This window comes from Mustela nivalis (genome assembly GCF_964662115.1).
Source record: "Mustela nivalis genome assembly, chromosome: 13".
NCBI lineage: Eukaryota > Metazoa > Chordata > Mammalia > Carnivora > Mustelidae > Mustela > Mustela nivalis.
Genome location: NC_139032.1, coordinates 92,358,534 through 92,383,473, shown reverse-complemented (window position 1 = coordinate 92,383,473; position 24,940 = coordinate 92,358,534). Strand labels below are relative to the sequence as shown.

The window sequence follows — 24,940 nt, the reverse complement described above, 5'->3', positions numbered from 1 at the left end:
CTCTCTGCCACACACCCCAAAACAGAAAAATCAAGACACACAGCATCTGGGCAACAGCACGGTGATAACATGTTTAATTCCTGTGGGTGAGGTAAGGTGGGGCACTTGGGCCAGGCTGGTGTCCTGGCCAGGGGGTACAGCTGGCCCCTTGGGCAGGCCTCAGTAGCCATCATCGGCCCAGGTGACCTCGTAATCAGGGTACATGGCTTTGATCTTCTCAGTGGAGATGGAGTGTTGCGCACGACCATAACCCTGGAGAGAGAAGCCAATGTTACAGACCCGTCCTGGCTCTGGGTGTCCATCAACAGCAACACCAAGCAGCCGGCTTGGGGGGCATCCCCGGGTGGAGCCAAACACAGCCATCCCTCCCTGCCTGCCCCGGGGAGCTCTCCTGCAGAAAGGTGGCTGCCATGGTGAGCCAGGGCGCTGTCCCAGGTGACGAGACAGATGGAGTCACCACTGCGGCTTGGAGAAGGAAGAGGGAGAGGCTGCTGTGCTTCACGCCAAAACGTGGAGTGCCTCCAAGAGCTGGGGGACAGTGACGGCCCAGCCAGGCCTCGTGTAGGAACAGGACGGGCCCCCCAGGGCTGAGGGGCAGGCAGGGGCCTCCCTCCCACTCCACGTGGGAAATGGGCAGGACACTGGAGGAAGGAGTCAGCAGCTGACACAGCCCAGAGACCCCAGCCCTGCAGGCCTCCTGGGGGTAGGGCAGTGAGTGCTGGTGAGAGCTGGTCTCTGGTCCGGGGCGCCTCGGGGCTCACCATGGAGTAGCCGTACACGTGGATCTTCTTGTCCTGGCTCTGGTGAGAGATGCGCCCGCCTCCCAGGCACTCACAACTATAGCCCTTCTTCTGGATCTCGCCCGACACCTTGTCATAGATGTCAGCTGGGACAGGGAAGGCAGCTCAGCACCCGCCGCGGCCCCTGGGCGGCCAGGGCACCGGACGCTCCGGCTGGGAGCAGCTCCTTCCGCGGGAGAGCAGCTCCTCCAGGCTGGGACGCCACGAGACGGAGGAAGGGGTGCACCCGGGCAAGGGCGCTGGCACTAGGAGACGGGGGTCGGGCCACGGCAGCCCCTTGCCCTCCAGGACCCTGACTCCCCTGAGCCAGCTCAGGGTCAGACCTGGCACAGGATCGCCTCTCGCCGTCAGCCCCGCCCCGCCCCGGCCCGGCCCCGCCCCCGAGCCGGCTGGCCCCGCCCCGCAAACGCCCTCCGGCCCCGCCCTCACCATGGTACTCGGCCCACTTGTAGCCGCGTACGATCTCCTTGCTCTCCCCGGTCGGGGCCTCGGAGGGCGGCGCCGAGTGAACTCGAATCAGCACGTACTTGAAGACGCCGTCGGAATCGATGTCCACATCGGCGATCCGGGCGAGGTCCGCCGCCGCCATGTTCCCTGCCGGCCGCGGCCCTTCCCCCCGCGAGCCCGGGTTGAGTCATCCCCGCGGGAGGCGGGCTCTGGGAGCCCGGGACCAATCGCGCGGGGGCATGCGTGCTGGGGCCCAGAGCCTCAGCCAATCGTGCCGCCCACCTGCAGCACGGCCTGGCCAATGGCAACCTAGCTCCTTGCACCTCCGCGGCCACGCGGGTCCCTCTTAAAGGAGAACAGCGAACCCGGAGTGGGTGGGGGTCCCACCCGGCCAAGCGGGCAGTTCTTTTCAGCGGGGACTGGGAGGCGGCGTGGGCGGCGGGCTCGGGGGCGGGCTCCTCCACGGGGGTTCGGCGGCCCGTGAGGCCCTGACCGCTCCTCGTCCCCTCACCGCCCGTGTCCCAAGGCCTCCCTCCCCGTCCCCCACCGCGTCCCGAGTCCTCCCTCTCCCTCCTCCCGCCGCACCCCAAGGCCCTCCCCATCCCTCCCCGGCGCCCAGCCCACCCACGCCTCCCCCGCCCCCAAAGAGCAAGCGCTGCCACATTTGAGTTGTTTTACTTGGTTCGAAAGCGTTCGGGCCTGGACATAATCCCTGTCCAGGGTCACTCCTGGCCAGCCAGCCCCCGGGCGTCGGGCGGAAAGCTGGGGCCCGCGGGCAGGGGGCACGGCGGCCGGGCCCGGCAGGCCGCGAAGGCGGGTGGGGCGAGCGGGGCCCGTGGCCGGTGCCCACGCGCTGGGCCGAGGCGGGCGCGCGGGCGCTGTGGGGGGATGGGCGGGAGTGCACGAGGCGGGGGCGAGAGCCGGGAACAGGGGTGTGGGGGGCGCTCGCAGTTCAACTGATGGTCTCTTCTGGCCGCGACGGGGAGTGCTGGGAGCCCCAGGAGGGCTGTTGCGAGGCCCGGGGACTACGATCACTCGCCCTTATGGAGCCAGGGCGGTGGGCCAACGAGTGTGCGCTCCCGGAGCCGGAGCCCAGCCGAGCCGAGCCGAGCCGGAGCCGGAGCCGGAGCCGGAGCCGGGTCGCCAGCCTCGCGTCTCCAGCGCACGGCATCGGGCGAGGCGTCCGTGTAGTCACACCCCCATCCCTCCGGTGGACTCCGCCCTGGTCAACTAGCTCGGTCCGGCGCCCGCTCCGAACGGGGAACGTCCAATCTTTTTTGTCCTCCCTACGTTGGCGGCTCGGAGCCCCTTCTGGTCCGCCTCCGCGGTCCCTCCCGCTCATCCACCCTGCGCGTCTTCTCCCGCCCTCCCACTCTGCCCCGGCACCCAGCCAGGAGCCTCCTGTCCGTGTTGGGCAGACAGACAGCCTGACTCACGCCCTGCCAGGACTCAGCTCCGGGCTGGATCCTGCCGGCGTCCGCACCCACGTCCTCTTTCCCCCTCCCGGGGGGTCCCCTCCTCTGTCTTGGTGTCCTGCGCCACGCCTGAAGACCTCCGGGTACCCCTCCATTGCTGCTTGTCCCAAACTCTCCTGCGAGGGCCCACGACAGGGCGGCCGGAGGGCGGGCAGCGCCGCCAAGGTGCGCGCTCGGGGTCCCGCTGTGGTCTCTCTAGCCCGGGCTTGAGCCAGCGGGAACGGGCCGTGCAGGGCCCCCACTAGCCTTTTCTGCTCGCGACACGAACACACCGGGACTAGTCAGGGTGTCCTCCAGAGAGGACCGGCCTCCGAGCAGGGGGAGACCCCAAACCACAGGAAACGGGTAGAGGCACGTAAAAGGACGGGATTAGGCTCTGATCTACCCGGCCTGGGGAGGTTCCCGGGAGGCATCGTGGGCGTCAGGGAATGGGCTGACCGGATCTCTGCGGTGGGGTCTGCAGTAGTGACCCGTCTTCTTGAAGGCAGGGCCGGGCGGCCCTCAGGCCCACCCCGCCTCCCAGCGGGGAGCACCAAGGGGCCGAGGACCGGCCTCCGGGGAGGCCCCAGGGCTAGCTGGGGGAGGGGGAGGGCAAGGCGGGGCCTGTGACCTCCAAAGGGAGGGGGTCTGGGCGGAGCTTGTGGCGAACAGGTGGAAGACTGGAGGGGAGCTCCGCTCGGCCTGAGGGGCTGGGCGGGGCTCCCGGTGGGCTGGGCGGGGTCTGAGTAGGCAGCGGGGCTCGGGGACAGGCCCTCGGTGGACTGCGCGGGGCTCGGGGTGGGCTTGGGGTGGACCGGGCGGTCGGTGTCTGAGTAGACGGGGCGCCGCTCGGGGGTGGGCCCCACGTGGACTGGGCGGGGTCGGAGGGGGCGGGCCCTGAGCGGGCTGGGCGGAGCCCGGGCGCGACCCCGAAGCTCACATGATGTCGTCCAGCAGGTTGGCGCTGGCCACCCAGTCCAGCGCGCGTGGCTCGGAGGCGGCCATGATCATGCACATGAAGGGGCGGCCGGTGCGCCGGTCCGTGGGGTAGATGGTGGTGGGCGTGAAGCGCCGGTTGGCCTCGACGAACTCGCAGAGCTGCTCGTAGACGCGCGGGAACTCGTGGCGCAGGAAGACGCCGCGCAGCCGCAGCTCGCGTTGGATGTGGATGAAGGCCACCTCGCGCGCGCGCCGGCCTGCTTCGCCCTCTTGGTCCAGGCCGGCGGTGCCGGGCGGCGGAGTCAGGATCAGCGTCTCCATGTCGGGCTCGCGACCCCGGGCCGGGGGCGGACGCGCGGGGCTGCCGGCGGCCAGCGCCACCTTGGCGAACTTGCGCACCGTGGGCCCAGGGCTGCGCGGCGCGGGCGCGGGCCGGCCGGAGGCGCCGGGGGGCGCGGCGCCGGGGCCCACGGCCACCGACACACTGAGCAGGAAGCACTCGGCCGGCTCGTAGAGGCGCCCGGCGGCCGCCAGCTCGCGCGCATAGCTGCCCAGGGGCGCCGCGTGCGTGGCCAGCTCGCGCAGGGACAGGTAGGTGGGCGACAGCAGCAGCCCCTCGAGGCCGAAGCGCAGGAAGTTGTCTGCGGAGCCCGGGCTCGGGAAGCCCAGGAAGAGCACGCCGCGGCCGCGCGACAGGAAGCCGACGCGCGCGATGCGCGAGAAGGCGCGGTGCACCGGGCCGCTGTCCCGGCAGAACTGCAGCACGTGGCGGCACACGCTGCCCACGCGGCCGTACACGCAGCGCGCCTTGTGCGCGTCCCAGTCCTCGCGGCGGCACAGGCGCGAGCAGTAGTAGGTGTAGCAGCTGTGGCACGACTTGAAGTAGAGGCAGGCGTTGAACATGGTCTCCGTGCGCCGGCAGCGCGCGTTGGAGCACGTCATCAGGTCGTCCTCGTCGGCGCTGGGCTCCGGGGACGCGTCGGCCGCCTGCCCCTGGCCCGCGGGCTCCTCGGCGCTGCCGGCCGACGCGGGAGGTGAGCGCGGCGCCAGCGCGGGCGCCCCGGGGCCGGCGGGCCGAGAGTCCAGCAGGCGGCGCAGGTGGCGGCCCAGGCCGTCAGCCGCGGGGTCGGGGGCCGGGCCGGCGGGGGGCCGAGAGTCGATGACCAGGTCGGTGATGAGCTCGTCCAGCTGCTCGAGGCTGCGCTGGCGGCCACCCGTGGGACCTTCCGGGGCGGCAGGCGGGGACCGCCGCGGCCGCCCCCCAGGCAGCTCCCAGCCCCTGGCAGTCGGACGCTCGGCGGCGCGCAGGTCGTTGTCGGTGATGGTGATCTCCGGCGTCACGTACCAGTTGCGGCCCAGGCCCTCGCCCGCTCGGCCCTTCTCTGACAGTGACGTCTCCGACAGGGACAGCGCGGCATAGCGTCTGGGCGAGGTGGATAGGTTCACCACGACGGGCGGACGCCGGCCTTCGGGGGATGTGCCCCGCGGCTCCCGAGCCTCGCGCCCCAGCAGGTTCTCATAGCTGCGGCCGCGGCCCAGGGGGTCCTCCCTGCGCGGCCCGGGCGCCAGGATGTTGTCCCAGGAGCGAGAGTAGTGGCGGCTGTCGGTCACCAGCCGGGGCGGGCTGGTGCCGGTGCCGCCGTGCCAAGAGGCCAGCAGCGCGCCGGAGTCCTGGGGAGGCACGACCTGCAGGGTGCGGTAAGGCCGCAGGCCCCAGTCACCCCAGGCGGCGCTGTTGCGTGGGTGGGGGTAAGTCCGGGCCAGGGCGTCGCGGTCGCGGTACCGTCCGAAGTCCTCTGTGTAAAAGGGGCGGAGAGGGGGGTGAGCCCGGGCCTCCTCGGGAGCATAGCGGGGGCCGCCGTAGACTCGCGCCGCCTCCGCATAGTAGGAACGGGAGGGCGGTTCCTGGACCGGGAAGGCGCGCACTTCCCCCGCATAGTAGCCCCCGCTGCGCCTCGGACTGGGCACAGGGGGCTCCTCGGACGGGAAGGGCCTGACGTAGTAGCTGTCCAACGGCGGCCCGGGGCTGGCAGGAAACCCGCCAGGGTGGCCCTCGGGTTCCTCGGTGTAGAAGAATTGGGTGGGGCCCGGCGGCGTGGCGAAGGGCAGGCTTCGGCGCTCCGTGTAGTCCCGGGGCCCAGGCAGCGGACCGTCACAGTACAGCGCCCGGGGGTCCGCGCAGTACGTGTCGCTGGGGGTGGGCGTGCGCGAGAGCCCCATGTGGCGAGGCCCGGGCACGGTGAGGCCGTGGAACTGGGGGGCGACGCGTGCCCAGGGCGTGGTCTCCGCGGGCCCGCAGGACCGAGAGCCCCGGGCGGTGTGCTGCAACACCGCGTCGTCAGGCTTGATGTCCAGGCGGCAGCGGACATGGGGCGCGGGCCCGGCGGGCGGCTCCGGGGGCGCGCAGCGGCTGGTGGTGGCGCAGAGGGGCGCCATGCGGCCGGGGCCGCCCCGTTGCGGCTGCAGCTTGATGGGGTGCAGCTCGTTGGCGAGCGCGCGCAGCGCGGGGTACGCAGGCTCCCTGTGCGGCGATACCTCTGCCCGCGCGGTCCGCTGGGCTTCCCGGCCTCGGCGCGGCAGCACCGGCGGCGAGGCGGGCGCGGGCGCCAGGCCCGGGGGCGCGCGGGGCGCACTCTTGGAGCGGGCGCGGCGCCGGGACTCGCCGTCGCGGGGCCGGGTGCGCGGCGCCGCAGGCTCTGGGGGCGGCGGCTCTGTGCGGGCCTCCATGGGCGCCCCGTCCAGCGCCTCCAGGAAGTCAAAGCTGCGGCAGTGGCGCTTGTTGAAAGGCGCGGGCGCAGTAGGCGGGCGCTCACATGGCGAGTGCCGCGACGCGGGCCCGGGGGCCGCCACCTTGATGTCCTGGTACACGGTCGACACCAACAGGTCCGGCGGGTCCGTGCGGGTCATCTTAAAAGAGGTCCCCAGGCTGGCGGTTGCCGCTTACTCTGCCTTGGGGGACTTTAGCCCTGGTGGGAGATGCGGGTCAGGGTGGCCCCTCTGCAACCCAGGCCAGGTGACACCCCTGCAACGGCCCCACTTACCTGGGGTGCAGTGGACGCAGCAGTCCTGGCTGCCGGCCTTGGCTGAGGCGGCAGGCTCTTGCTCCATGCCGGCGTCAGGAGCACCTGCAGGAACCCAGGTGTCCAGCCACTCAGGTCCTGCCGCTTGCCCCTGGGCCCTCCCTTCGGGGCCACTTTCTGCTGGGATGGAGCCAGTCAGCCAGAAAGGCCATGCTGTTGCTGCGGTCCCCAAGCTCCTGCCCCCATATCCCTGGATGGTCCCTCTGCTCCCAGTAGTGACCCTTGGGCAGGTTGGGGTAGAGAGCATCCTCCTGGGGCAGGAAGGAGGGAGGGGTCCCAGCTGGAATGACTGCTCATGTGAAGCCTTATTTACAGATTTCTTCGGAGGAGCTGGCTTCACAAGACCCTGGTGACTGAAGCCCCTCCTAGTGCCCAGCACAGAGCAGGCCCTCTGATGGGGCAGGCGAGGGGGACTCCCGGGACCCCAGACTTCATTGGCTCTGCACAAAGTTGCTGAGGCTCCCTACTCACTGGCTGGCCAGGTGGGCCATGGAGTCCCTCTTCCAGTTCCGCAGTGGCTGCTGCACTGGGAATGGTCGCCTGAGCCAAACCCCAGGCGTGAGGCCCCAGTGGGCACTTATGTGGGCCCAGCAGGTTCTGACCTGCCCCACTTTGAACCCTCTGTGTGTGCCCAGGCCGGGATAATGTCCCACAGAGGGCGTACCTGGGCCTGAAAGCCCCCATTCCTTTGCAGAAACCTTGTCTGATCCGCAGTATCTTGGGGTGGTTGAAACCCACCAAGCTTGTTGGGGTTGTCACGACAAGGACTGGAGAGTACCCCCCCAACCCCCGCAGCTTTGCAGCCTGTGCCCTGCAGCTGGGAAGCCAGGAACCGGCTGCAGGACCACGTGGGGACGTGAGCCACGAGCTCATGGCCGCCCCTCTTCCCCTGAGCGGCGCACCAGGCCAGCCCGCAAGCCGGGGAGGCAGGGTGGTGGGCGGGTAAAGCCCCCCTCCTTGTTCACTGCTTCTCGGGAGAGGGCCCTCTCCACAGCGGCTCAGGAAGGCTCCATGGCAACCTGAGGTCCCTCTACCCCCGCAGTGGGGGCTGGGCTAGGGTCCACCCTATGCACTGGGCTAATGTTCATGCTTGGGCCACCGGCCCAGCTGCTGCCCCCCCCCCCCGGGGGGCTGGACCGGTTGGGTCAGGTCTCTGGCGATGCTGGCGGCCCCTTCCTCACACAAACGGGCAAGCGTGCCCCAGGCTGAGCGAGGGCAAGCAGGGGGCTGGGTGCTCACCTGGCAGGATCTCTGGCCGCCAGGTCGACCCTCTGTGTCCCAGGGGCTTTCTGCCCGCAGGTCTGCTCTTCTGGGTCCGGGCCACGGGGCGTCGGTGTCTGTCCCATCCTAGCCCTGCGCCCTCCCCTGTTCCGTCCCTGTCCACAGGACTGTCCCCTTCTCACCCCTTTCCATCCTAAGCTCAGAGCCAGGCCTGGATTGGGGGTCTGATGACAGGGCATGACGCTCCGCCCCAGGGAAGTGACAGCCCAGCTCTGCTGCTGCGGGGGGTGAGGAGGGTGACGCCCCTCCCCTTGGTCATGGGGCCGGTCGGCCCTTGCGGGGGTCCCAGGCCCAACGAGCCCCTCCCGCGGCCCTCCCCGCCGCACAGCACAGCCCTGCCCCCGCTCTGACCGCCTCGCGTGGGGACCCGCTGGTGTAGCTCCGGGGCGGGCCCCCAGCCTTGCGGTTGCCCCCCGCCCCGTGATAGCGCCCGTGGGGCAGCGGCCGGCGACCCCTTACCTGGGCGCTGCTTCCCCGCCGCGCGCGCCCGGTGGGCTACGCAGGCCTGCGCCCGCTCCGCCTTCCCGGCTCCGCTCCGCGGCGTCCCCGGCACCGGCAGAAGCTTCGAGGCAGCGGCGCGGAGGCCGCCGGCCGCTCAGTGCTGCCCCCGCTGGTGGCCGGCGGGGCTGCACTTAAAGGGGCCGTACGGTGGGCCTGGGACCCGTGGGGCCCAGCAGCTGTGTGGCGGTGCGGAGTGCCAGGTGACTCGCTCTCCCTCACGTCCAAGGTGCAGACCTCGGGTCCAACCGGGGTGGCTGCACCCAGGAGCGCCCTGCTAGCCCTGCCCTCCAGCCGTATACCCACCCCCCACCCCGACCTGGGCAGCTGGTGGCTCGATGGTGGCCTTGGAGCAGGGCCTGGAGGAGACCCAGGCTCTGGCTGGGGCCGCTGACAGCTCCCGGAATTCACGCCTCCGCCAAGCCCTTGCAGGAGCAGATGGGCCGCTCCCAGCCCCGCTGGCCTCTGCTTTGCTGAGCCGGAGGCGCCAAACTGGCAGGTACCTGCGGCCAGATGGGCACGGCGGAGCGTGGCCCGCGGCCTCCAGTGTCCAGCATGCTCAGACTCTCCGGGACAAGGGTACACTCCTGGGCTCCCTGGGGGCCAGTGTCTGGGTGAGTGGAGGGCTGTCACCACCCTGCACAGGTCTGCACGTGGCCCACTTCCGAACCACAGGGTGACATCCACGTCTAGCCGCCCAACCCCTCCCCGACACGATGCTGAGCCGGGACACAGTCTGACTTGGCAGAGGTTGGAGTCACGGATGCCCTTGGCTCCTATGGGCAGAACCTGCCCTGTTGTGGGTCCTTTAGATTCAGGGCCCTGGGCAGGTTCACCTCCCGTCGGCCTGAACCCCCCCCATGGTGAGCAGCCTCCGACAGGCAGATGTCCTAGGCTGGGGGCTAATGTCTCCAAGGGGTCCTCTGGGTGCCTGGCCTTCAGCTGGGACTGCTGTCCTGCATCCTGCAGGGTACAGAACTGTCTGGCCGAGGCCCAGGGGCTGGGGAAGGGGAGGCTCTCCGGACTGAGCAGGGAGGCCTGGCTTTGGCCCCCCCCGCCCCCCGAGTGCATGGTTCTCCTGGCAACTGTGGGGGTGGCAGGTGGGGGCTGGGCGCCGGCCGGGCCTCAAGAGGACGCTGGGCTGAAGGCAACGGGCAGGGTGGCTGGAACAGGGCAGCGCCTGCCAGAGGCCGGTAGGGTAGACAGTAGAGCGGAGCCACACTTGCCCTAGGAGGGCCAGGAGTCCACAGGAGTTCCTGGGCACCGCTGCCCAGCCCTGGCCGAGGGGGGCTGGGACAGGTGCGCCAGGCCACGGCTCGGTCAGCCGGCCTGCACGAGGCAAGGCACACCTGGGGCTGAGCCTGCTGGGAAGGCCTCTGTGGACGCCCTCCCTGGGCCTCCTGTCCGGGGACAGCTGCCCCTCGGGGGGAGGCAGGGAACCCGGGACCTTCCCATCCACCCACCCGGGGAGACCTGAGACAGATGGGGCGGGGGCAGGAGCCGTGGACAGGAGCCGTGGACAGGGAGAAGCAACACAGACACACAGTAAAACAGGAGAGCTTTATGGTCGGAGTGGAGCGTTGGAGGAGAACGAGAGAAACTGTGAGGACCCCCCGGCCTGGTCGGCAGCAAGCCCAGCGCAGGTGCAGAGCTGGCCCCTGGGCCCCCGGGGGAGAGCCAACCGCGGGGAAGGTGCCAGTGCTGCCTGGCGTCTGCCCCCCATGCCAGAAGGGGCAGGAAGCGGAGCCCACCTGGGGCGGGGGGGGGGCTGGGAGAGCGAGTGCGCGGGCTGGGGGCAAGCAGGAGCCCGCCAGTAAACAGCCGTGCGGCCTCCTGGGCCTCAGTCCCATCCCTGAGAAGCGCTGGGGGCCAGCTGCCCGCAGAGCCCCGCCCACAGGCCCCCTCCCTGCACGGCGGGCCCCAACCCCACAGCACCCCCCCGCCAGCGTGGAGTGGGCCTGTCGCCCTCCGGGGCACCCCAGCAGTCGGTCGGCGGTGCTAGGCCTACAGCTCCTCGTAGTCCCCGCCTCCGCGGAGGTGGCCGCCTGAGGCTGCGCCCCCCAGGAAGGCCTCCAGCTCGTCCACGGCCGTCCTCTCCGGGGCCCGGGGCCGCCGCCGCCGCTCCTGCCGGCCCTCCTCCTTGTCCCTGCTCTTACGCTTGCTCCTCTTCCTCGCGGCCTTCTCTTCCTCCTGGGAAGGGGGCACCTCAGGTCGTGGGGGCACCAGGGCCCCACACCCCCAGCCGGCATGTGGGAGGCGGGAGGCAGGGTGCCTACCTCTTTGCTTTTCTTCTTTTTCTTTTTCTTTTCTTTTGTGGGAGGCCTGCCCTCCTTATCTGCAGAGAGAAAACACAGCATGGGCCTGTGACTCCCCGGCTGGCCAGTGGGCAGCGTGGCCCGTCCTTGTCACTGGCGTACGGTGGCAGGAAGGCGCACCGCGGCGACGCTGCAGCGACCCGGAGGGACCAGCGCCCGCACCCGATGCCAGGCAGATACACCTCACCCTAGCACGAGCCGGGAGGTCCTTCCCTCTCCGCTCTGGGGACAAGGAACCCCTGGGACACGTCTCATGTGACCCAGCTGGTCAGCCTCGGCTGGGTTCAAGGGGCTCAGGAGAGAGGGCGGGGAAGGGGACAGGGGCCCGTGCAGCTGCCTGGGGCGACACAGCGCCGCGAGTGCTCCACGGGCCCGCGGACCATGAACCTCCTCCCTGGGGTGGCAGGACTCCAAGTCCGTCCGGCTCGCAGCCCTGCTGCCAGGCCACCAAATGCCACCTGTGCAGATACTGGGCCAGGCGCCCCCTGCCGCCCGTCCTTCCAGCATGGTCCCGGCTCGCACCCCGTGACCCACACCCCCCAGCCCCCAGACTACCTTCATCGCTGAGCTCCTTGCGGCCTGCTTCCACCGGTCCCAACCCAAAGAGGTCTGAGTCATTCTTCAGTCTGAAGGAAGACACGGGCGGCTGGGGCGGCAGGGGCGGCAGGGGCGGCAGGGGCGGCAGGGCGGGACCGGCATCCTCGTCCGACCCGTCAGAGAGGTCCTCTCGCACTGGGAACTCGTCCTGGAGAAGGAGCAGCCAGGTTGGGCAGCCAGTGCCCTCCCCAGCGCCCTCCAGCGTGGCACCCATTGGAAGGTCCCTGCATCGCTCAGGCAGGTGACAGCCACCTTGAGAGCTCTGGACACCCAACCTGGGGTCAGGGTAGCCAGCAGGGTCCACTGTGACGGCCAGGATGCTGTAGCACCTGCCTGGTGTCACACGCTGATCGGCGACGCCTGCCCCAGGAAGATGTCGCTGGGCACTTTCTCCTTCCTGCGGTTCCCACCCAAGACCGTCCCCAGGGCCTGCAGGCCGAGCGGGTGGCCCATCCCCTCCTCACCGCTCTCCGCTGAGGGTCCGAGTCGCTCTCGAAGTCAGGGTCGTCCATGACGAAGGACAGCATCTGGGCGGCGATGGGCCCCTCGGGGTCACTCTCTGAAGAAGCCGCCTGCTCATCCTTCCCCTGCTCACGCCCTCCAGCGGGGCCCTCGGCAGGGGACTTGGGAACACCCGGTCGGCGGGACTCCGCCGCCCTGGGAGCCGCACCCCTGTGTAGCCTCGCGGCCTTTGTGGAGGGCCTTGGGGACAAGGAAGAGGTCAGGGGGCTCCTGACTGTGCCCCCGTCCCCCGGTCGGATCCCATCCACATACCGTCTGGTCTCTGGCTCAGGGTGCTTCTGGGGGGCCGGGGCAGCGGCCTTGGGGGGCCCTGCCACCTCCTGTGCTTCCTCCTCACTGGAAGAAGCGATGTTGTCCTTGGGGACGGGGCCTGTGGGCAGCAGCGGCCTGCTGGGTGGCTTATCTTCAACATCCACATCGTCCTGGAAACCTGCCACCAGCGGGTTCCCGCCTGAGGCCTCCCCATCGCTGCGGGGCAGGGGGCAGGGTGGTCAGAGGTCACCGGGAGGTACAGAGAGCCTGCTGCCCACCCTGCGCTCCAGACCCCTGGCACCACAGACACCAGATGTCCTGGGCCCAGCGTGGGCACTGACCGAGGGGCAGCCCTACCCTTGGCACTCAACATTGTGGGGGCACAATGGGGGCCTCCTGCAAGGGCGGTCTAGGTCTTGGGGGCCCCTCTGCAAAGGAGCCCACTGGTCAGTGGGACAGGCCAGCGAGGGGGGCAGGGGGTGTGAGGTGGGGGCCCAGGAGAAGAACAGCAGGAAGCCACGGGGGGGCTTGCTGTTGATGTGGGAAGGGGGTGCCGTCCCCCCTGATAGTGGGGTGCAGGGCGTGGGTGTGGATGGGCTGGGGATGTTTCTCGTACTGCGGGAGGAACCTGGGGCTGGGCTCCGTTCCGCTGCTGGGCGTTTCTGAAGGGACCCAGGGATGCGGGGACGAGCAGGTCTGACCTGGCTTCTGCAGGGCGTTGGGGAGCACATGGGGAGGCCCGGGAGCTGGTGATCCTCACCCCTCACCAGCTCCGCAGTGGAGGCGGGAGGCCCAGCCTGAACCGCCCCGTCTGCCCGACGTCACGGGGAGGCCCCCAGGCTTCTGCCAGTGCCCATGCTCTCATATGCTTTCAGCCCAAGAAGGTGCTACCAGTGAGTCATGGGACCGACACGTGGGGTCGGGCCAGCCTCGCTCTCCCAGCGTCCCCTGGGCAGAGGCTTCAGGGAGCCTTTTGCTGCCGATCTGGGGGGGCCCGCCCCCTCGGCTCACCCAGGGCTGGGGGTGTGGGGAAGACTGGGGACCCACCTGGCCTCTGCTCTTACCTGTCACTGTCTGGCAGGACCTTGGCTCCGACTTTCTTCTCGTCCCCCTGGGGGCCTGTGTCATCCAGGAAGCTTCGGTCAAGGCTTTCTTCAGGAATGAAATCCTCCACATTCTGGACTTTGGCCGGGGCCTCTGCAGCAGGGGCTGGCTCTGGGGAGGAGAGAGGCCGCTTCCCACGTGTCCAGCGCCCACCCCCGCCGGGCCCATCCAGGTGGTACCCATGGGACTGGGCTGTGGGGTGTCTGCCCGGGAGGAGGGAGGTGGGCCCCGTCGCGGTTTACAAGCTCAAGGGACCAGTGAGACAGGGCACTCCACTGCTTGGGCCACCCATAACCCCCTTCCCAGGAGCTGCTCCTGGGGCTCACCTGGGGGCGAAGGGGCTGCTTCAGCCGCTGGTGAGGTCCCGAACAGCCTGGAGATGATGCCGCGCCGCGGGGCAGGGGCTGCGGGGGGCAGGGGGGCCTCTGTGGGAGGGGGGCAGGGGCAGGCTGAGGGGGTGTGGAGGGGCAGCTGCGGGGCTGGCTGGGGCGTGCTGGGGCTGGAGCTCCCTGTGGACACGGCGCTGGGAGGCACCACTGGAGACTGGGAGCCTGAGGATGGGCTCTGTCCATTGGCTCCCAACGGGGACGCGTGGCCACGGCTGCGCGCCTCCATCATCTCGAGGAAGCTAGGGGGACACAGAGCAGGCAGTGAGCAGTCCGCCTTCCCTGAAGTCTCCTCCTCGGAGATGAGGGTGGCCGTGTCCTGGCCCTCGGGCTCATCGGCCCGCACGCCCAAGCGTCAAGCAGAGGGTCCCACCAGGGAAGGGACTGGTGAGTGCCAATAGGCAGGCTTGGCCCCACCCCCACCCCCGGGGCGCTCCGTCCATCAGCAGGCACAGGACCTGCCATGCTGAGGGCCTCGGCGACAAGACCCACTGTCCGTGGGCCGGGCTCTCCGACAGAAGGTGTAGAACTAACAGGGGCCCCGTTCGCCACCCAGGCTCCCTGGGGACCGACAAAGGAGGGGGCCAGCCACGCTGCGCACCTCCAAGTTAGGACTCCGTGCCGGAGTGAGAAGGACCGGCAGGCTGAGGGCGGAGCCCGGCCCTGGCCCAGGTCTTTGGCTGCTCCCGTGTGCTCACAGGAGGGAGCTCACGGAGGCAGCCATGTCAAGCCCCCCAAGGGGCTGCCTTCCTCTGGCCTCGGGGTTGGCTGTGGGGCGCACGCGGAGGGCAGGCTCCAGCCACCGTCTCCCCTGGGGGCAACACGCTGGGTGGGCAGTGCTGGGTTCCCGAGCTCTGGCTCAGCCAGTCAACCCCAGGAGGAGCTCTACAGCAAGGCAGCTGCCCACCCCCAGCGTGGGGCTCACCCTGGGACCAGCCACGCAGCCTAAATTCCCCCAGAACCACTCTGGCTAGGTCTAGGACCAACACATGCCGGGGGAGCCCGCGTGCCCAGGACATGAGCGTGGGCGGTGGTGGCACTCAGGTGCTTTCTGTGGGAACTAAACAGAACGGAAGCACCAGGGTTGAGAGGCAGTTCAGGGTCACCCCCTCCTGACACAGCAAGAGCCTCTCCCAGGAGCCGTGGGGGTGGCCACCAGAGCCCCTGGAGTGGGCGGCAGCAGGGCTGGTCTGAGGCCTGCTCGTCACCCACACAGCTGTGGTTGGCAGTGCACTGGCGTGGCCAGGAACCAACCTCCCTCCACTACCAAGGACTGGAAGGTTCCATCCCTACCCCCCCACTCTTCAGCACCACCAGCCTCTCCCAAGGTCAAGGAGCTCTCTGAGGACCTACTCTATAATTGGGCAAATTGACCTCCCAACCATGGCAGCCTGAGTCAGGAAACACGAGGCCAGCCAGTCTCAGCAGAGCCTCGGGCTGACACTTGTCCCGGGTCAGCAGCACTGGCAGAGTGACCACCTCTGGTGCACCGATGCCTGGCTGGGCCTCAGGCACGCCCATCAGCTTGGAGCCCCTGGGATCTGGTCAGGTCAATTTGAAAAGGCCCCAAGGTGCTCAGTGGGCCCCAGGGAGTACCAGGAGGGGCCCCTCACACGAGAGCAGCTGCCTGTTGCGGACCAGGACGCGCCCTGCCGACCGTGAGCGCCGCCGCCCCCCTTCCTGCGCTCCCTGCCCCCACCGCCACCCCCGGATGGAAATGACTCCAGTTTCTCGGAGCGACACGATCCACTCAGGCTGTCATGTCCGCCCAGGAGGGAGGCGCTCGGCACTGCTGGCTGGCGAGGCCTGAGCTCCAGGCGTCCAGAGGGAGGCTGGCCCTCCCGCAGAGCCCACGGGCAGGGAGGGCGCGAGGGCCGCCGCGGGGTGCACGCACATGTCGTAGTTCTGATCCTCCGTCTCCTGCTGCACCGACAGCTCCTCCAGCGTGGCGTCCACGTCCAGCTGGTTCGTCTCCAGCTGCCGGAGCAGTGTCTCTCGCTAGAGGATGAAGCAGAGACCCCCTTCAGCCTGTGTCCCCACTTGGTCAGCCCTCGATGGATGAGCCAGCAGCTAGCGGGCCACTCCCACGGCTCAGTGTGGCTCCGAGGGCAGGGCCAATGCTGTGAGCAATGCCCAGAGAGGCGGTGCCGTCCACACATGGTGCTCCCAGAAGCCCGTCTGGCTCTGACGGCCAAACACCAGGCTTCTGCCATGTCCCTGCACACTCCGAGCTCCGGCACACGTCTTTCCACGGGCATCAGCCACAGCTGTGACCCAGGAGCCGCTCTGCTTCCTCTGGTGACATGGGTGCTGACTGCCGGGTGCGTGAAGCTCAGGGCGTTTCCCTCGGATCTGGGTACGTGTTGTGCGTGGACGGGGAGCTCCGGGGATCGGTGAGAGGGACGCGTGCAACACGCAGGGTCCCCAGGGCAAGAGCGGGGTGCAGCGGCCGCCGCCACCACCAGTCTGCCTTCCAGCTAAAACCACCACCAAGCACCCTGTCTGCAGGGCACCCATTGCCCTCCAGAGAGAAAAAGACGGGGCAGGAAGACCACCATGCTCCCCAGCAGGCCTACTCAGCTGGAGGAGTGGCGGCGACCGGGCCACAGAGGGGCCACGCACACAACGCCACGATGTCGCATGCCCATGTTCCGATGTGATGAGAAAGGCGGCCACTTCTGTGGTTTGGCCCCTGAAAGCCCAAGACCTGGTCTCACGTCGGACAAACCCTGGGTGGGGCTCCCTCAGGCGCTCCCCCAGCCCAGAGCAGGCTCCGCCCAACGCTCCACGTGAGGTGGGGCCAGGCCTGCGAGGGACACGGGAGGGCAACCCTGCCTCCGTGGTCCAGAGAGCAGCGCCGGGAAACCCGAGACTGCCACCAGGGGAAGCGGAGCGAGGGGCCCAGAGGCCCCCTGCACCACCTCTCTGCCTCTGTACACCTAGAATCACTCCCCAGAGTGGGCGTGGTCGCCGGGCTCTGCGCCTGCGCAGCCGGAGGGGGCAACTGGGCGAGCTCCCCCGGCAGCCACACACCACAGGAAGCCAGGATGCTCCTACAGGGAAGACCACGGGCACAAGGGCGTGACAGCAGGAGTCAGTGCGGCCCGAGTCACCCACACGGCTAGGCCTCCGGTTCCTGCCTTGTTGGTCAGAAATGGCCCGAAAGAGGCATCTGAAGGACCCCTGGGTCTCCGGCTGGCCTGGCAGAGGGGTGCGGACGGAGCGGGCCATCCAGGGGCTGCCAGCACCAGAGGGGCCCGGAGAACCCTGTGCTGCCCGCCCCGCCCGATGCTCACCTGCAGCTGCAGAAACGGGATATTAAAGAATTTGTGCAGATACTTTAGGCCGAAGCTGTTCTTCATGGAGGACTCGGCGTAGCGGAAGTACGAGGAGCCTGGAGGCCTGTTTGCAAAAGGAACATGTGGCTTGAGGTGGAAGTGGCTAGTGGTGGGCAGCGGGGCGCAGTCCCTCCACGCCAAGGGCCACACCTGGACCAGGCTGCTCCTGATGCTCGAACCTCCCCCCGCCACAGGCTAAAGCCAGCACCCCCGCGGCCCCAGGGCCCACACCCGAGGGCCCAGCAGGTGACACCCAGCCTGGACTTGTGCAGAGGCAGGGGCCTCACTGCACCAGCCCAACCCCTGGTACCCCCTGCCCCCGCAGGCCTGCCGGGTGCCAGGGAGCCAGCTGCCAACACCTGGTTCTGCTGTCCTTGGTCCCAGGTCCTCCTGCTGGACCCTCACTGCGGGGGCCACTGGGGCTGGGCAGGCAGGGGTGCGTCCCCGGCAGGGCTGCCCCACCCACCTGTCCAGGTTGTCGATAAAGTCCCGCACGTCATCAGGCAGGATGACTCGGTGCTCGCCCATGTCACGATAGTTCCCCAGTACACACACTGGCACGTGGGTTGGCACCTTGGGAAGCTCCCGCAGGATGTAGTTGAAGGTCCTTAGGAGGCACAGGCAAGGAGAGACCTCCTTAGTGTCAACCTCAAGACTCACACCCCACTGTGTCACATGTCCAGAGCCCAGGACCCGGGGTGCCCAGGGCACGAGGGCCGAGTGCCCACAGCTTCCAGAACAGGCCTTGCTTCTGCAGTTTTCTCCCAGTTCCCTTCCTGCGGGGGTCCCTGAGGCAAGCGGTCTTTGCATCCTCCCTGTGGAACACAGCTGCAGCCCGCGGGGCTCTCCGAGGGGCGCTTTTGCTGAGTCACAGCCTTGCTCTCCAGGCCCGGGCTCCCAGATGGTGTGCGAGGGAGTGCCGTGCCTCCGCCCCGGAGGCTGCAGCAGGAACCGCAGACTCGCACACCCAGGCAGCAAGCTGGACTGTTTCTGGCTCACACGCCCCCCCTGGGAGTGTTAACAAGGGGCCAGGGGTGTCAGCCCTCCGGCCCTGTCTCTACTATTTCTTCTGCCCCACAGGGCCCAGCAGCTCAGGCCTTGTTTTGGCCCGTACTGTCCCCTGTGAATGCCAGCTGACCCATGAAGGGGGGTCAGTTGGGGGGGGTCACTGGAGCTGTTCTCCTCAGCCACAGCATAGACAGAGGACGCCACCTGCATGGAGTGTGCTGCTGGCCACAGTCCCTGGCCTCCAAGCTCCCCTGGTCCAGCATCTGAGCGCGGGGACCCCAGTCTGCCCTCGCTTCTCCAGACTGGCGCCTGCTGCTCCTCCCTGCAGCCCCCGCGTGTCTCCCAGCGGGCACCCCTGTGCCAGCCTCCTGCCTGTCGGCAAAGGTTGCAGGGCTTCCATGATGCCGAGGGCCTGCCCGAAACTGCAAGGCCACTAGCATGCAGGAAAAGCCACTTCCAGTCCCCTGGTGGAAGGGACACTGGTGTACCCAGGAGAGACACCTGGCTGCCTCTCGCACAAGCACGGTCCCTCTCGCCACCAGGACTGCCCCACCCCGCCCTGCACATTTCCGACGCGCCGCCTGCCGCCACCCCGGGGCCTCTCCTGCACGAGCTACCGGGCGCCCCACAACGGGAGGCAGCCAGGCGTGCGTCCCTTCGCGCCAGGATGGCTGGTGGGAGGCCCTGTCGGGTCCCCGTGCGTGAGCAGATTCCACACAGCCGGCAGTAAGACCCCGGAGCTCTGAAGACCAAGGTGGGAACACGGAGCATCCCGGGGAAAACCTGGCTGGATCCCACCAGCGACGTAGCGCGTCTGACGGCAGGACCGCGTGTGCAATGGGGAACGTGGACTACACACGCAAGAATCATAAACATTTAAAATCAGTGACAATGGGATGAAGGCCCCATAGGCCGTTTCCACAAAGGCTGCTGTCCGTTCCTCCTCCGCATTCTGTAAGACACCTGCTCCGGTGGCGCCCCCAGAGTGTCCACAGGGAGGCCCGACTGTTCCTGGACAGGCCTGCAGGGAAGCTGGCCCTGGGTGGCCGTTGGGCCGGGGCTCCTGGTGCTCTCTGCCCACAGTGCCCCCGCCCCACCCTGTAGGAGCGGCTCCCCTGCCTTGCTTCTGGGAGGCGGGAGCGCTGGCGCCAGGCAAGCCTGGGGAATCGAGCGGCCCCATCTGCCCTAGGAGAAGGCACTTCACGTGGGTCATGCTGCCCATGTGACTCCACGAGGAGGGCCCCGTGGGAGCTGGCCCTGGGCCACCCCTTCATTCGCCCTTGCAGCTTGCTCTGTAGTCTTTTGCTGGGATCTTAGCTCTGTGTCGCCTCAGTAAAAAAATGTCAGGGATGTCTTAGGGAACCCCAAACAAACGGCCACTTGATTTTGCCAAATGTTGCGTGGTACTTTCAGGAACGGCTATGGGGCCGTGGAAGGTGCGCACCCCGCACCCCACCCCCCGCCCCTGTGCTGTCCCAGCCCAGCCCGCCCTCCACACGCTCCCCCTCTGTGCTCATGGACATGCCCGGAGACGGCCAGGCACGGCTTCCATGCGGCCAAGCTGCTGGTGTGCACGATGTCCACGGATAGCCTGGAATTATCCGGCACGGGCACTGATGCTGGGGTCACTCCAACCTGCTGGACAGCGGGGACGGCCCTCTAGGTGGCACGTCACTATGGGCCTCGAGGGCTATTTCCAGCCACGCCCCCTTACCACTGCTTGGTGATGTCGAACATCATGACCACGCCGTGACAGTTCTTGTACACATCCAGGAACTCGGCGTCCAGGGCCATCTCAGACTCTGCCTAGGGGCGGGACACGACCGGCATGAGATGGTGCTCGGGGCAGGCTGCCACAGCTCTGAGCCCTACCCCCGGGAAGGCTGAAAAGCACAGTCCGAAAGGTGATGGCTATTTTCATTTTGGCAAAAATTACATAAAGGAGATCGTGGAGAGTCGGGGTCAGAAACCTGAGCCTAGCAGGGTCTGCAGCAGTCAAGAGCCCAGGCTCGAGGCCGCAGCAACTCCGCCCCTGACCTGGGGCTTTCTCCAGCAGCCTCCTTGTGAGCCTCAGGAGCCTTCTAGCACTCAGAGGGACAAGAGCGCTGGAGCAGCCACCACCACACTGCAACAAGCCCATCCAGACCGGGGGAAGACACGGGCAGAGAACCTTCTAGAGCACACAGACAGGTGCGGCTGCAGTGTGGTGGCAGCAGCACGGTGTCCCAGAAAGGGCCAGACAGACCTGGGTCAGGCAGTCACCCAACTTTCCTGCCCTAAAGGGGAGCAAGGAGGCTGCCCACCACCCCGAGACGGTCTACGGGCAGGAGGACCCAGAGAGCAGGGTCCTCGGAAGACCATGGGAAAGCTCCCCTGGAATGGAAGGGGTGCTCATCTGCCTCAGACTTGTGTTGGGCTGGCGGCTGCCGGCAGGGCTCTTTCAGGCCACACTCATGCCCGTGTGCCTGGGGCTGCAGACCTGGGCCCGTGCACCTAAATCCCTCTCAGGTGAAACTCATTACGGGGCCTGGCAGGTGTCCCCGCTAACAGCTCAGGCAAGCCCAGCCACCCCAAAATACACCTGTGGGCAACACAGGGCCCCCAGGAGCAGTGGGGCCAGCTGGTCCAACTAGAGTCCCGGGGCGGTCCCAACCCTCTCCTGGAACGGGGGGCCCCACGGGGGCAGGGGACACAGCTTACCCACCTCCTGGGGGTCGTTCTCCACCTTCAAGCCATCCCCTCGCCTCCTGGACTTCCCTTGTTAGAAGACAGACGACAGTTACGGGGGAACCGCAGCCCCAGGGGGAACAGTTCACTGTCCTGCTCCCGGCTCCAGCAGGCACCACACCTGTCTAACGGGGTGACCCGGCCACATAGCTGGTGCTGGAGCAACACTGCTGGTGGAGGAAGGGGCCACAGCCCCACCGAGACCCCCGGAGAGAGGCCCTGACGGGTTCCAACAGCTCGGCCTAAGCCGGAAGGTGCCCAGCAGGGCTCAACGGGGTGCTCAGCGAGCCAGCCCTGATTCAAACGTGGCACTTCCTTCCCTCGCTGGCACAGGCTAGCCCAGCCCAGTCTCCCAGGTGCTGCCTGTGGGGCCACAGGGGCTCCCTGGGCTGGGCTGAGGCCCTGGGCAGCTCTAGCAGCTCCGGAGGATAAAGGGCTCCCAGCCCGTGCTCCCTGCCCCTGGGCTCTGAGGTATTTCCAAGCGGGGAGGAAGGACAGTCTGTCACCTTGGGAATCCCAGGGTCCCTCAGTCAGAGGAACGGCCTGGGCAAAGTAAGAAAGCCCTCCCTTCCCCCCAATAACTGCGTTTGTTTCTGACCCTCTCAGCCCTCTGGGGCTGTCCCAGGTCAGCAGCCCCCAGGAGGACGCCTGCTCCAGGGCCACAGGGCCTCCAGGGCCACCCACCATCTCGGGGCTACCGCTGCCCGGGCAATGCGAGGCTGCTCCCCAGGGCTCTCTCTTTTTGGGGTGCGCCTCCACAGGCAGGTTCTCACGACTCTCCGGGCCTCGCCTCGTGCCCCCTTGCCTGCTGCCCACCAGGACCTCAGCCTCAGCTGCCACCAACTGGACACTGTGCGCTGCCAGGCCAAGCGATCCCAGCCCCTGCCGTCCCCACACGTGGCATGCGTCCATCTCCGGTGTAGTGCAGGACACTTCCCAGCAGTGACGACGGCACACGCTCATCGGAAGGGGCCCTGTCCCCCAGGTATAGACTCCACCCTGGAAACCTGTATCCCACCCCAACTGATGGAGCGGAGGCTGGGAAGGGGGCGGGCAGTGCTCCAGGAGGGGGGCCCCCTGGGCACGGAGGCTTCCCCTCAAACCACAGCAGTAACCAGGCCGCAGAGTGCTGCGGGCCCAGGTCTGGAGCACGAGGCCCCCATAGGCCCCCACGGGCTGAAGGCGTCCCGGCGGCAGCAGCTCCACCGGTCCTGGGAACCTAAACCCACCTCCCGAGAACCCGGGGAGGGCAGGGGGTGGGCACATTCTGCACCAGCAACCACCGTCCTTCTCACTGGAGGACACGCAGTGACAGCAAGCCTCCCAGGTCAGAGGTCGGAGGTCAGAGCACGCTCAGCAGCACAGGGGGCCGCACAGCACACTGAGGGGGAACACGGGCTCAAGGCCCGAGAGTGAAGGGGGTAGGAAGGGCCGAAGGGGGCCGCGTGCCCCTCACCACCAGGCGCACAGGGGCCGGGCCCAGAGGCCCAGGGCTTCCCTGTGGGAGCGGAGACTCCGAAGCCTGAGCGCAGGAGTCCGAGGGGCACGCGGCCCCCGGGGGTGGGGGTGGCTTCGGAAGCCAACAAGCTGGTCCTCGGCTCTGGGCGGTGGGGGGCAGGGGGGCAGCCCCCAGCTGTGCCGGGTCCGCGCCCCTCTGCTGTGTGCTGCCTCCGAGGGTGGAACACGCTTCTGAGCGGCAGAGGCTGCGGTCCCGACGGCTCGCTGAGCGTCCGGCCCCCGCCGGCCCGGACACAGGAGGGCGCGGCTCCCAGGCCCAGGGCTCTGACAGCCCCGCTGCTCTGGCGAGCGGCCCTTCTGGTCGCACAACTCGGCGTCCACAGCCAGTGTGATGGGAACGCAGAGACCTGCGTGCTGGAGACACCAGGACACGCGCCAACAAAGTGGCCACACTCGGGGGGTGGCAGCAAGGAAGGCTTCTGCTCACAGAGGAATAAAGCATCGGGGAAAAGGACTCATGATGCGCCCAGGATTTACCTTTGTCAACTACGTCCCAGACTTCAACCTTCACGATATCGTCAGTGGCTAAAATAGGGAGAGACATGAAGATTAGTGTCCAACGTGACCTTTGGCCTTCTGGTCCCGCCTGGGCTCTTAGGGGCCACCTAGGTGTTGCTGTGTGGTCCCACTCTTCCAGCGTGGGTCCCCCGCCAGGAGACCTCAGGCTCCTCCCTCAGCACCTTGGCCAAGGACACCCGCTGCCGCGTGCGGCCTTCGCAGCCGCGGCCTGCCTCCCCGGAAGGCAACGAGGTGCCGCCCTGTGTTAGGCTTCTCCTCAGGCTGCACTGGACAGCCCTGGCCTGTCTGCGGCTGGCAGTCTCCCCGTGTCCAGTAGGTGTTTCTGGGGCTCACCCCCAGCCGGGTGCAACAGCTGAGGTCACCTCTGCAGGGGCGCCTGGGGAGCAGGCTCCGGGTGCGGGGACAGGCCTCCATGGGCCTGACTGTGTCCAGTGCCCAGCCTCAACTCTGTCCGCAGGAGGTCAGCCCTCTGCGGCCGGCTGCCGGCACTGAGCTTCCACCGAAGCCTGGGGGGCGGGCGCTCTCGCAGGCCGTCAGGACGGCTCACCGCCGGCTTTCCCAGAACCACCTGTCTTCTCCCGCTCTGCTCACTCTGAACGGGAGGAGACTCTTAGACCCTGCTGGGCGGTTCTCTGCCTGGGACAGGTGCCGGGACCCAGGGAGCAGACCCTGTGAACAGCCCACCTGGGCCCAGGGCATGTGCCACAGCTCCTGGCGACAGGCCCCAGTACGAGGACAGTGGGCTCACCCCTCCATCCCCATGGTTCTGAGGGGCAGGTGGAGGCCCACCATGCACCTGTCCCCAAGCTGAGGGTACAAAAGCACGCTGCCACTATCCCAACTGGGAAGGGTGCCAGGGGAGCTGCCCTAAGGCTCCGCCAGCCCCCCTCTGGTGAGCTGGGGTGGTGCTGGCCCGTGCAGCTGTCCTGGGATGGGGCTGGGCCGTCACTCAGTGGGAGTCACAACTTCTACAGGCCCGTGTGTCCTGTTACAACTACATCTTTTTGTCAGTAAAAAGGATGTTTGAAATGGCTCAAAGGACTTTTACTTTCATGGTTTCTGAACATGCAAAGCAACTGTCCGCTGCGTGGGGCTGCAGGACACGGCACGTTTTGTCCATCAGGCAATCGTGTAGAGGGAAAGCCTGCGGCTCGAAGGGGCTGAGGGGTCCCTCCTGCTGGTGGAGCACGTGTGGGCCAGGGCTGGTGGCAGCAGGGAGCACCAGCCTATGACTCCCCCAGATGTCTCCCGTGTTAAACCTGAACTCTGTGCCCTTCGGTGGTCTCTAGAATTGAGAGGGGGCCTTTGCCACAGCTCCGGCCGTGGAGGACCCTTCCTCGCCACCTTGTCTGCCCCTGGGGCGGTGGTGGTTTCAGGGCAACCCAGGAGAAGCTCTAGCGAGTGCCCCCATCATAGTGCCTCTGAGTTTGAGGAGGCTCCCTCACGTCCACAGGGTGTCCCAGGTGACACCGCAGCTGGGGATACCGGGGCAGGGTCTCCAAGGAGCCAGACCGCGGGAGGCTCCATGAGAACCACCCCCCACCCCACCCCACGCGAGGGGCACCGTGCCCGCCCCCCACCAACCGCCCGCAGCCGGCCCTCACTTTTGTAGCTCCAGTGGATGCTGGTGACCTGGATCTCCTGCGTGGGGATGTACTCCTCCACAAAGTGCTTGCCCTGAAGCCGGTGCCACAGCGCGGTCTTGCCCGTGTTCCTGTCCCCGCGGATCACGATCTTCACTGAGGACAGGACAGAGCAGGGAAGCAAATCAGACCCGCAGAGAACTCGAACTCCGGCAAGGGAGCCGCACGCCACACACGCTTGCTTACGCCACACACGCTCGCTTTTGCACAGAGCGTGGCCTGCGAGCAGGGAAGAGCAGGGCACTAGGGCTGAGCGGCTGGGAGACACCCAAGGGGTCGCGGCCCCCAGCCCGGGCCTCGGCTCTCCCTCTCTGCTCTGCAGAGGGGGGCCCCGAAGCATCTCCCCCAGGCTGTGGGGTGACGGAGCCACAGCCCACTCAGACTTTGCACCTGCAGGAAAGTGGTCTCCCCTGGAGCCGGATGTCCTGTGAACTCCGGACTCCCGGGGCCAGGGTCAGGCTGCTGGAAGGGCTGGGGGCGGCCGACCTTCTCCTTGGGCGGCTCCCTAGATT

At 68.0% G+C, this 24,940-nt stretch overlaps 3 protein-coding genes across 12 annotated transcripts in view; all 3 read right to left on the bottom strand.

The window, feature by feature from the left end:
• Nucleotides 1-45: 45 nt before the first annotated feature.
• Nucleotides 46-1,807, bottom strand: PHPT1 (phosphohistidine phosphatase 1). The gene is made up of 3 exons (XM_082696375.1): nt 1,230-1,807; nt 762-886; nt 46-252 (listed from the first exon to the last, which is right to left on the bottom strand). The coding sequence occupies exons 1-3, from the start codon at nt 1,387-1,389 to the stop codon at nt 160-162; spliced, it is 378 nt and encodes a 125-aa protein (XP_082552501.1). The 5' UTR covers nt 1,390-1,807; the 3' UTR covers nt 46-159.
• Nucleotides 1,808-3,450: 1,643 nt separating this feature from the next.
• AJM1 (apical junction component 1 homolog) lies at nt 3,451-8,722 on the bottom strand. Of its 8 annotated transcripts, none has more exons than XM_082696296.1 (4): nt 8,461-8,721; nt 7,960-8,219; nt 6,682-6,837; nt 3,451-6,606 (listed from the first exon to the last, which is right to left on the bottom strand). In XM_082696296.1, exon 4 carries the CDS (start codon nt 6,545-6,547, stop codon nt 3,638-3,640), a length of 2,910 nt encoding a protein of 969 aa, XP_082552422.1. In that variant the 5' UTR covers nt 6,548-6,606; nt 6,682-6,837; nt 7,960-8,219; nt 8,461-8,721; the 3' UTR covers nt 3,451-3,637. The 8 variants fall into 8 exon arrangements, with proteins under 8 accessions (XP_082552422.1, XP_082552420.1, XP_082552419.1 ...); XM_082696294.1 differs by having other exon boundaries at nt 6,682-6,840; nt 7,960-8,134; XM_082696293.1 differs by having other exon boundaries at nt 7,960-8,134.
• Nucleotides 8,723-10,040: 1,318 nt separating this feature from the next.
• The window catches only part of RABL6 (RAB, member RAS oncogene family like 6), a 20,580-nt gene continuing 5,680 nt past the window's right edge, over nt 10,041-24,940 (bottom strand). The window contains exons 2-15 of one of the 3 annotated variants that reach the window (XM_082696302.1): nt 24,390-24,524; nt 22,744-22,791; nt 20,726-20,778; nt 19,736-19,827; nt 17,480-17,620; nt 16,972-17,077; nt 15,570-15,673; nt 13,616-13,917; nt 13,250-13,400; nt 12,186-12,401; nt 11,876-12,113; nt 11,370-11,559; nt 10,776-10,834; nt 10,041-10,689 (exon numbers count right to left, since the gene is read on the bottom strand). In XM_082696302.1, the coding sequence (XP_082552428.1) occupies nt 10,504-10,689; nt 10,776-10,834; nt 11,370-11,559; nt 11,876-12,113; nt 12,186-12,401; nt 13,250-13,400; nt 13,616-13,917; nt 15,570-15,673; nt 16,972-17,077; nt 17,480-17,620; nt 19,736-19,827; nt 20,726-20,778; nt 22,744-22,791; nt 24,390-24,524 (2,021 nt within the window). In that variant the 3' untranslated portion in view covers nt 10,041-10,503. Of the gene's footprint in view, nt 10,690-10,775; nt 10,835-11,369; nt 11,560-11,875; nt 12,402-13,249; nt 13,401-13,615; nt 13,918-15,569; nt 15,674-16,971; nt 17,078-17,479; nt 17,621-19,735; nt 19,828-20,721; nt 20,779-22,743; nt 22,792-24,389; nt 24,525-24,940 lie in introns of those variants that run through there. The other 2 variants (XM_082696301.1, XM_082696303.1) reach the window with 2 other exon arrangements.

Bases quoted from the DNA above. Each gene is read 5' to 3' on its own strand.
- PHPT1 (XM_082696375.1), bottom strand. From the start codon at position 1,389: ATGGCGGCGGCGGACCTCGCCCGGATCGCCGATGTGGACATCGATTCC. The intron at 887-1,229 runs GTGAGGGCGGGG...TCCCTGTCCCAG, and splicing joins CAAGTGGGCCGAGTACCATG to CTGACATCTATGACAAGGTG. The intron at 253-761 runs GTGAGCCCCGAG...TTCTCTCTCCAG, and splicing joins ACGTGTACGGCTACTCCATG to GGTTATGGTCGTGCGCAACA.
- AJM1 (XM_082696300.1), bottom strand. From the start codon at position 6,547: ATGACCCGCACGGACCCGCCGGACCTGTTGGTGTCGACCGTGTACCAG.